The sequence below is a fragment of the Condylura cristata genome, unplaced genomic scaffold (genome assembly GCF_000260355.1).
Source record: "Condylura cristata isolate star-nosed mole 26May11 unplaced genomic scaffold, ConCri1.0 scaffold00009, whole genome shotgun sequence".
Taxonomy (NCBI): Eukaryota; Metazoa; Chordata; class Mammalia; order Eulipotyphla; family Talpidae; genus Condylura; species Condylura cristata.
In genome coordinates, this window is record NW_004567110.1 from 5,561,838 (window position 1) to 5,572,610 (window position 10,773).

Sequence of the window (10,773 nt, forward strand, 5' to 3'; positions counted from 1 at the left end):
GGAAGGACCTTAAACAGCACCCAAGTCCAACTCTCTCACTTTCCAATTGGGGAATCTGAGGCTTAGGGAGGGAAGGCCCGGGACCCACTCCTGCCGCCCCACAGTGGCGACGCGACTGGGACCTGCGGGGGAGTAACCCCAGGATGCTACCTTGACTCCCCCCTCACGAGCTCGGGGAACCACACGCACGTCAGGGGGTGCCATCCACAGGCGGTCAGACCCTTCCCATGTGTGGGGTGGCCCACTGTGGTGGGCGGGGAGGCTCGGGAGGACCGAGACCCTGGATGGAGCGGGCACAGTCCAGGGGGCTCCGGGACCCACACACGGCCGTGCGAGCACCCGAGGGGTGGCCCCGGCATGCAATCGGCTGGTGCAGGGACACCCTGCAAAGAGCAGGCTCCCAGGTGCCCATAGGGCGCAACGCGTCCAGGCTGGTGGGTGCTGGGGCCTCGGGGAGACGAACCCCGAGGCGTCTCTGTAACCCGCGGGCGGGCGGGCGGGCGGGCGGCCCTGTACCCTCCATAGCAGCGGGCCCTGCCTTGGGCCAGGGCCCCGAGCAGGGACACGCGTGTCGCTGACAGCCTCCTCCTGCAGGCTTCTACTCGCTGTCGGTGAGACACCGCCAGGTCAAGCACTACCGCATCTTCCGCCTGCCCAACCACTGGTACTACATCTCCCCGAGGCTGACCTTCCAGTGCCTGGAAGACCTGGTCAATCACTACTCGGGTAAGCAGCAAAGGGAGCCCCCTTCGCAAAGGGCCCTGCTCGGTCTCGCCCCCGCCTGTAAGAGACGCCCGCGGGAATCAGATAGACCCGCTCCGCAGCCGCAAGCCTTCCTCTGGGAAGGGCTCCGGGCTCTGTCCGGAAATGTCCCTCCTCCCCTCTTCTCCAAGCCCCGGTCCTCCCGGCCGAGGAGCCAGCGGGAAGCCACCCAGAGGAGTCACAGCAGGGTTCCACACTCCCCCGGATTTCTACACGCGTCCTGGGCCCGGAGCGTCCGCAGTGTGGCGGCTCAGAGCGAGCCTCGGGTGGCCTTGGTGGTATAAGGGATGGGGCCAGGAGAGGGAATTTGAGTGAGGGTGTGAAAGACCTGGATGTCATGTCAGAAGCTGTGATTCTACCCTAGGAAAGAGGGCAAAGTAGTAAAATGCTGGCTCAGTTTCTCAAAGATGGTTCTGGAACCTCTGTGCCATCTCCCAGTTTTCTGGCAACCATGGGTTGGTGGCTGGAGTGCCTGTGTCTCCGTGTCTCTGTGTCACGACCCCCAGGGACGGTGTAATGACATGGTGACTCACACGGTGAGCTCCGCCAAGCTGCTGAGCCCCAGCCGTGCTCCTCACGGCCTCCCGCGCCCTCCTGGGCCAGGGCAGCACGCTGCTTCTCCGGCGTTAGCCTCTTCCCCTTTGGGGTATCTGGCCTCATACCCCCAGGATCATTTCTAGTGTTCTTTAGGGCTCTTGAGGTCTCTTCGAGGAGACGGAGGCATGCTCAGGCCGGGTTCTCACACCTGGCCCGTGAGACGCATAGGTGCTGAGGGCCTTTGGGGAGACACGGGCCTGAGCTAGGGACCAAGCTCTGTGGGTGGGCCCCACCGACCAGGCGGGCCCTGGGCTCCCCATTCCCGGCAGGCAGGCCGGGGAGGGCAGTCCCCCCGAAGGACGTGTCCTGATGACTGGACAGGATGGTTCACAGAACATGCCCGTCACAGCCTGGGGGGCGGCGGGGGGGAGGCGGGGACGCACAGGCGTGACAAGATGATGACTTCCATGATACGCAGAAACCTAGCATCTTAGCTAAAGTGAAAGAGGAAGGGAGTCCTGGAAACAGTCAACTTTTACTGATTACGAGTAAAGGCTGGTTGTGGTATTTGGCTTTTAACAACGACCATCTGAGAGGCACGGAGACCAGAAGTTTTGCATAGACGACAGCGAACATAAACAACATGCCTGCCCCGCAAAGACCTTCTGACCTGGAGGTCCACGAGGCTCCGGGCTAAAACAGCCAGGTGTCACACGGGTCAGTCCAGACTGGGGCAGGTCACCTCTGTGAATAATGGGAACGGGCCTGAACCCCTGCACAGCTTCCTGTGCCCCTGGGGACCCCAAAGTGGAGATAAGGTGCATTTTCCCTAAAGGCGCAGAATAGGACAGAGTAGGCGACATCACGCCCTAGGGGGCCTGGACGGTCACTACCGGGGCCTGGGGCCACTCACTTCCAGCCCCGAGCCTCAGCATCTGCATCTGCAAAATGAGGGCTGATGCCTTTTCGAGGACGGCTGTGGCACCCGCGCGGTGAGGGCCTCTGCCCGCTGCTCTCACTGTGAGGTCACTCCTCTCGCTCTGCAGCGGAGGAAATAAGGCTCAGAGCAGCGGAGGAGAATCACCGTCGGGGGGAGCATGCTTCACGCTCGCTCAGTGTGGCCAGTCCTGGACCTGAGCTGAGCCTTCCACGTGCGGCCAGCTGAGGGCATGAGGGTCCAGGCCCGCAAACACTCCTAAAACAACGGGCAGCTCCCGGCCGGGATGGGCCCTGTCAGGCCTTGGCCTCAGGCTCCCCACGGGACACCTAGGAAGCTGATTCCCTGAGGGCCCCCACGCCTGCCCTACCTGGCCGTGCACTGGAGTCACCTAGCCTGTCTGATTGCATCCTCAGAGGTGGCCGACGGCCTCTGCTGCGTGCTGACCACGCCCTGCCTCACCCAGAGCACAATGAACCCGCCAGTGAGGGTCCCTGACACACCCGTCACCTTGCGCCAGAAGACCTTTGACTGGAAGAGGGTGTCCAGGTGGGGTGTGTGAGTGTGTGTGTGCGCGCGTGTGCATCCGCGAACACAGGCCCCAAAGCCGAGCGCGAGCCTGGCGTGCGTACTGGGACCAGCGGTCCCTGCTGAGACCCTTAGCAGAGGCAGACAGGCCGGACACCCCCCTCCCCGGACCCAGCCTCAGGCTCCCAGGCAGGTGGCACGGGCCTGGCCACCCCCACCAAGCCCTGGGCCCCTAGTTCCGAAAGCACTTAAAGACCCCAATCGTGTTAACGAGCAATTTCCTGGCTGAGACATTCCGACTTGCTCTTCCTAACTGTGTATCCCCCCCCAAAACGGGCCCGGTTTTTAATTTGGTAAATTAACCTTAAGTTAACAAAACAAAAAACTTGGGGGGGGAGGCACATCTTCCCCTAATTGAGCGTACTTTAAACTATCTCAGAAAGTTTAAAACCTGCATAACCCTAGGGGACTTCAATCTTTTTAAGGGGAAAACACTTTTCCTCTCGTGGGCTTTATTTGATCATCAGCTTTGGTATGCTGAGAGCTAGCGACAGTTCCAGGTGATCGATTATCTTATCGATTACATACACACAGCCAGAGGCCCACTGACTAATTCAAAGAAAATCAGCTCTCAGAATGGCCGGGGAGATAAATGATCCTTCTTAAATCTCCTAAAGAAATATTCAACTTATAGTGGGAGGCTTAGCCAGCCAAAGGGATGGTGGCTCAGAGAGGTCGAGTGATTTCTACAAGATCACACAGCCACAAACGCAGCAAGCAGAATGAAGCACTCACTTAGAGTCTCACTACCCTTTTCCTTTTCTCTCTCTTGCCCTTCATGCCCTGTGCTCTTCCTTCCCCCGCTTCTCCATGAAGGCACCAGGGGGGCCCGGATGCGGAGGGCGCAGACAACCCCCTGGGCATGGACGGGTCGCTTTTCAGCTACGGCCTCCGGGAAAGCATCGCCTCCTACCTGTCCCTCACCAGTGAGGACGGCTCCTCCTTCGACCGGAAGAAGGGCAGCTTGTCCCTGACGTACAGCGGCAGCAAGAGGAAGAGCTCCTTCTTCTCCTCCCCGCCTTACTTCGAGGACTAGCTGAGCGCAGGCGCCAGGGCGCATGTCCCAGCGGACAGAGGCCCGACGACACCCAGGAGCTTGCCGAGCGGGGCTCCCTGGCCCTGGGGACCTCGCACCCCCCCTCCCAGGAGCTCAGAGAGGCCACACGGAGACTTGAACTCGAATTTCTAGCCACATCTCGGCCAAGGGAGCCCCTCCCCGGTGTCCGATGGAGATGTCGGCTCCTGCTGCGATCACGCAGCGTCTCAGAGTGTTTGTGGAAAGCACGGACACCCGAGAATGCACACCAGGAATATCCACCAGGCCGCGCAGGGCCCGCGCTGAGGTCACCGAGAGAACGTCTGAGTGAACAAGGCTGAGCTGAAAGCTGTGGCCTGGCAGTGGGTCTGGGTTTGCAGACTGGGCTGCAATGACTTGTGCAGCCAGCAGATAAGAGCATCGGGTTGGGCTCCTCCCTCTCACGGAGCTCCAGGACACCCAAGTCACCCTGCCCAGCAGCCCTGCGCCAGGAGACACCAGGCCCGGCGTGCGCGGCCCAACGTGCAGGCTCATCGGACGCCTCCTTCTGCAGGGGGCAGGGTGCCAGGAGCAGGGGCTGCTGGAGGGGAAGCGGCGGGGCTGGAGCTGGCCAGCCTTTGGGTGCCCCGGCCACAGAAAGCCCCTCCCTGGGGTGCAGAGACCCTGCTGTGTTGGCGCATCAGTGATTCCTTCAGGATTGCCTGAAGAAGAGGTGCTGAGCACCCTGCCATGGAGACAGGAAAAAAAGCCTTTGAGCGAGCTGTGGAGGCGGGGTGCAAGAGGAAAAGCCCATGATCATCGGGTGAGGATGGGGTCAGGCAAGGGGCACCGGGAGCTCATGTTTCAGGGAGCCCCAGAGATTGGAGGGCACCACTGCACTGAGGAAACGGGGCCTGGATTTCTCGGAAAAGGAAATGGCTAAGTAGGAAAGAACGGGCTCACCCAGTATTTTATCCTAAGGAGAGCCTGGTGCCCACGTGAACAAAAACGCAGAGCTCGGGGGAGGCCCAGCCGCTTCAGTCTATTCTGTCTCACGTGATTTTAGGATGAAAGACGCGGAGACCAGAGTGGGAGGAGGGGTTTGCGGCAGGGCCTGCCTGCTCCAGGGGGCTGCGGCCTGGCTCCCCTGCGGGGCGGTGGTCGAGGGCACGCCCCCAGCTGCCCTCAGCGCGCCAGCGGGCCTGGACACGCATGACCGCCGCACGGCCCGGTCCGTGCATTTGAGCAGAGGCCTCGAGCGGCTTCCTAGACTGTCCCAGAGGAACCCGCCAGCGTCTGGGAGACGAATGTGACGCCGGGACTGTGACTCCCTAGTGGGCAGGGCCACCTCGCCGCTCCAGAGGTCACTGACACCTGGACATCTGGGGAGCCCGGAGCGGAGGCGGTTAAGTGGGAAACATTACACTTCGCTAAATCATGTATTTATTCCTGATTGAAATAACCTAATAAATATTTAACTGTTAGAATGTGGAGAGCGCTGACTGAGGCGGGGAGGGTCATTCAGAAACTTCTGTCGGTTTTGAATCTTCAAATACACTTGCCCGTGAAGGGACGGGGGGTCAGGAGCCCCAGGAGGGAGTGCCTGGCTAGCAGTTTGTGACTTTGGATGGAGCCGTGTTCAACGTGGAGGCGAACGTGGGAGTCCGCGGAGAGGTCGGCTTCTTAGAGACCGTTGGGCCAGGCTCTGTCTCACCTCCGCATCCCTGCCTCGTGCTGGTCCTGCCCGAGCTCTCCACTCCCCAGGGACATCTTTCGGGGACCCACATCAACCCCAGACTCTGCTCTGGGAGACAGGAGTGTACCCATGAGAACCAGTGGGGTCCGCAGCCACGGAGCTGCTCCCAAGTGAAAGGAAACCATCTGGGACTGAAACAGAGTAGGAGGCAGCAGTCAGGAGACCTCTCAGTGGCGGTTTGGCCCAAAGGAGAGCAGCAAACAGCACAGAAAGAGCTAGGAAGAACTCGGAGGCAGCAAGGTCAGCAGGCGCGAAGCCTTTGGCTGAAGGACCCCAGGCGAGGCGGGGTGCACCCAGGCTGGGCGGCAGCAGGTCCTGTGAGACCCCGCCCGGGAGGAGAAGGCTTGGGGTCTCTTCTCAGAAACGGGGAGGCTCTCAGCAGAGGGGAGGGAGCACCCCATTCTGAGCCTTAAAGATCACACTGGTTGTTGTACAGAGAATGGATTTTTAAAATCCACCCCCCATCATATTGTCACATTGTAGGATTTGAAAATAAAAGACGGCATTTTTTTTCCTGGAAAATGGTTGAATTTTGAGCTAAATGGAATTTAAGGTGAAAATAAATGACCTTAGGGCAAAAAGAGATGTTGTCAAAGGAACAGTATAGTAAACAGATACCATGACTGAACTTCAGTGCCAAGGTGTGTTAAGCAACTATTACAGAGACAGATATATCGCTCATTTTACTTGGAGATTTTAATATAAAACTTAGTAACTGATAGAGGAAACCAAGATAAGTAAATTGGTAAATAGATAGGTAGGCAGAAGATTTTGGTAACACTAAACCACTTTTCTCGAGCAAATGGAGACTCCATCAGGTGACAGAGGAAAGCCTTAATACACTTCAAGGAGTCAGCATCTTCCAGTTCACGCTCTGTGATTACAATGCAATAAAACTGGAAATCAATTTGCAAAAGGTGGGCAAAAATTCTATGACTTTAAAATTTATCCCCCCCCCCAAAAAAAAAAATCTTTGAGTTAAGGAAATAATAAAAATACTTTTTAAATGACTCATTGCTGTGTCTGTGGTGTAGCTGAGGTGACAGCAAGGGGAAATCTATTGCTTGAAATATAACGATCAGAAAACAAATTTGTCTTGGAAACAAGGATAAAGCAGAATGAAAAGGGCGGACCTCAGTGAGACAGGGGACTTCACTCTGGCCTTGTGCAAGTAACAAGGCGCATGTCATGACTAGAACCATAACCCAGGCACAATCAGGTCAAAAAAGGGGCCAAGTGACTCAAACATAGGCCCTCTGCAGGGATGGGGTGCCCCTCCCTGAAGACCCCAAGTCATGGGGCTGCCCCCTGTTCTGGCCCCTTCCTGCTGTCTGGGCCCCCAGCCAACCAGGTTCAGCTCTGCACAGGTCCTACAGTGGCAGAGAAAGACGTCCAAGAACCCAGGCCTTGAGCTCACAGAAGCCTGGCCTTCTCCCCTCCGGGAACGCACACAGAAAGACACCTGATTAGCAACGCTCCTTCACTGTCACGTGGGGTAGGGTGACTGAGCGTTTTGCTCCAACAGGCCCGCCCAGAAATAAGCCTGTCACTACTCACAGATGATGAGAAAGCTTCATGGAAAATCCAACCAGACCAACAAATCATTAGCAGTGGTAAAGAATACTCAGCCAGTTCTGGACCAACTCTCCCCTGCGCCAGCATGGATAGGTGAGGACGGCCGAGAACAGGCGCCAGACAGAGTCTGGCCAATGTGGGCCTGCCTCGCCAGTGCACAAGCGTGAGGAAGTTCGCACTTCCATGAAAGGCTGCAGGAGACAAAAATACCATGTCCATGGGTATGGCGTGAACCTGATCCACGCGGCGAAATTGAACACCCTATAAACAAAGGCATTTTTCTGAAATGAACTGAAAAAGTCCATGAAATAACAAGCAAATTCCCATCAGGAATAGATTTTTTAAGATCACCCGTTGCTGTCAAATATTTACAGACACGTCGAAGCCTACGGGAGCCAGGTTGACTTGGAGTAAGAGGCGGGAAGAGAGTGTCCCATACGATACACGTGCAGTGAGAGGAGAAACGCTCTGGGCCCCAACCGCTGTGTCCTCCATTGGTCTGATGGGCTCACTGCGGCGCTAGGGCCTCTGCACCGGTGCATCAGGACGCATCAGGCAAGCACTGAGAAGCCCCGAGCGCTGGGAGTATGGAGGGGGCAGACCCCCGCACCCAGCCTCACAGCAGGCACAGCAGCAGGTAGCAAGGGCTGCAGCTCCCGGCATGGGAAAACAGGCTGTGGCGTAGGCTGGCACCTCTCCGCAGCCCTCTGCTCTGTGTCCTTTTGCAGGTGGCGAAAGCGCTCCGGTCCTTTGGTTTCTTATCTCTATACTGAGAATGGAAACCCCGCGCCATCACTGCTGAGGGACCCGGGAACTAGTGTCTGAAGTGTGTTGACTCCACACATGCTAAGCACACACACACAAGCTATTAATTAAGGCAAGAGTTTGTCTCATCCGACATTTCAACGGTTCTGGTCCCAAGATTTGCAAAAAGACTCAAGATTGTACCCAAGAATATACCAGCAACTCACATTCTTGCCCCAAACATCTGTTAGTAAAGATCACGTTCAAGATCTGCAGATACGTTGTTGTCTTTCAGTTCTCTTGATTCCAGAGTGTCCACAGGCCAGCGGACACGCTGACTGACTGCAGCAGACGGAGGGTTTATTTTTATGCACACCACCATGTGTTAAAGCAGATTCATGTTTGAAATGCCCCCCAACAAAACTGCAGGTTTTTCAAAAAGAAAACTGCCCCCTGGGCCTCCTGGAGCATCGTTTGGTGTCTCCTGGGCCCCAGGGAGCATCTGCTCTCTAAGGGGCCTTGGAAAGCCCCCGGGAAGCTCTTCATTCTGCCAGGAGTCGAAAGATCTGTGCACGAAGACCCACAGAGAGGCAGATTGCAGAAAACCCGAGTCAAAGCACGCGAAACAAGGAGAGGGGAGCGTGGGCTTCGCCACGGGCCCGCCAGCGCCCCCAGACCCAGTCGTGCCCACCCACCACCAGACGCTCACCAGGAGCAACAGCCGAAAGACAGGCTGGGTGCCGGGAACCACAGAGAGCAAGACTCGCCCTCCCTCTCCTCTTTGGAGCTTCCAGTCTTGAAAGAGCTGCCTTGAAGCTCTCCCAAGGGAGACTGATATTTACTGGGGGGATGGACATTTTTTGGGGAGGGGCATGATGATGGTGCTGTGCAGAGAAGTGCAGAGTAAGCCATGCCGAGAGTATCTGGTGCCGGGAGGGGCCCAGAAGGGCTCCTGGGGCGAGAAAGGCAGGCAAAGAGGAAGATGGGAGCAAAGCCCAGATACAGAAGCTGCCTGCAGGTGTTTCAAGACTCCTGACTACAGCAGAGAGGTCAGGGGCAGGCTGGCTCACATCAGCTAGGTGCAAACTCTGACGCTTCTCTTTGTACGGAGGGTTTGGATCCCAGGAAGACGGGACAAAACTGGGCTGCAATTACATGGCTTGTGGCTGTCAGCAGGTCCTCGGTATGGGTCCCGGTGCTTCTCGCTCACCCCCTAATTTGCTGCTTACTGTCTCCTCATTGTTCTCTCTGCCTTTGGGGTGCCCCACTTAAATTCATCTTGCTCCCAGCTCTGACTGAAGCCTCCCTGAAGGACAGTGCTAAGACAGTCTCCCACTACCCAGGAAACCTTGTTGGCACACCTCTGTTCACAGCAGCATGACTCACACTAACCAAAGCTGGAAACAGCCCAAGCATCCATCCCCCGGTGAGCAGGTGGCAAAAGGTGGGGAATTCCTACAGAGGAATACTACTCAGCCTTAAAAAATGATATTCAGATGTATGCTACCACTGAACAAACTTCAAATGTATTATGCTAAGTGAAATAAGTCATGCAGATCTTGTCGGGATTCCACTAATACAAAGGACTTAGAAAATATAAATTCATTGAGACAGAAAGTAGAACAGAGTTTACCAGGGGCCAGAGAAAGAGGAAATGGGAGTTCTTATTTGATAATTGCAGTGATTCTGTCTGGGGTAATGAAGTTCTGGAAATGATTAGTAGTTTCAGTTGACAACACTGTGAATGTACTTACTGCCACTGAGTTATACTTAAAAACTGTCACATGGTAGAGCAAACCAACCCACCAAACAAATACATAACACCCTCGCGCGGCTCCCCTGAAGGCTAACCCCCGGGCTCCCCTGTGTCCCCCGGCCTCCAGACCACCGCCCACGAGATCCCCGCCCTCCAGCCACGTCACGTGAAGAGCAGGCCCCGGTGAGAGCCGCTTTCCCTTGGTGCCAGGCCTCTGCCTACCGCTGCTTCAGCACCAGCCAGACGACCCCTCTCCTGAGATGTCCTCAACATCTCAGCAGCACTGCTCCGGGCCTCTCGGCCGCCCGCCCGCAGCCCTCCGTGAAGTGCCTGCCTCCAGGGCTCGTCTCCCACCCCCAGCACATTCCGAGCTTCCTGAGAGCTGGCATCACTGCTCAGCCAGGCCCTTCCCGCAGCCTCTGGCACAAACTGGGTGCTCGGAGACATTAGAAATCACTCCAGGGTGCAGCAGCCGGCAGGGCTCACGCAGGGGTCGCCCAGGCTCCGCCTTCCATCTAACTGTAGTCACGACGGACACCGTTACCCCAGCGTCATCACCATCACCACCCCTCTCCTGGCCCCGCGGCGGCCACTCCACACGCTCTCATGCTCCGGCCGCTCCTCAGCGCTCAGGTGCAGGAGCAGAGGGACGAGCGGGAGCAATGTACCAGCCACTTTTGTCTACAGTAAAATGTCAGCAGGGCGGCGGGAACACGGGCTTTGGAAGAACCAGTCGGTTGGGGGAAATGCAACTCAAAGCGGCGAGCAGGCAGGGACGGCAGGGCGGCCGCAGGTGAGCGTCCTCGGCTCTACTCCGCTGTCCGGGGCACCGCTGGGTATGGCTCAGCATCGTGCTGGCGGACTGTGCCTGCCGTGGCTCTCTGCCCACCGGCAGCCTTTCATCCACATCCCGACCCCGAATAACTGCCCATCCACCACAGAGGCAGGGAAGCGTTCCCAGGACGCAGCGGCGCTTCCTGACCGCCCAGAGCCGGACACAGCACGCACACACACACACACACACACACACACACACACACACACACGGCGAGAAACCCCCGCAGTCAGGCTGCCGTGGCTCTCTGCCCACCGGCAGCCTTTCA

The 10,773-nt window shown here is 57.2% G+C and overlaps 1 protein-coding gene across 1 annotated transcript in view; it reads right to left on the reverse strand.

The window, feature by feature from the left end:
* TG (thyroglobulin) overlaps positions 1–10,773 on the reverse strand; it is a 150,607-nt gene that overhangs the window by 57,596 nt on the left and 82,238 nt on the right. Inside the window, exon 43 of the mRNA XM_012722900.1 lies at positions 9,893–9,897. Coding sequence (XP_012578354.1) covers positions 9,893–9,897 — 5 coding nt within the window. The remainder of the gene's footprint in view (positions 1–9,892; positions 9,898–10,773) is intronic.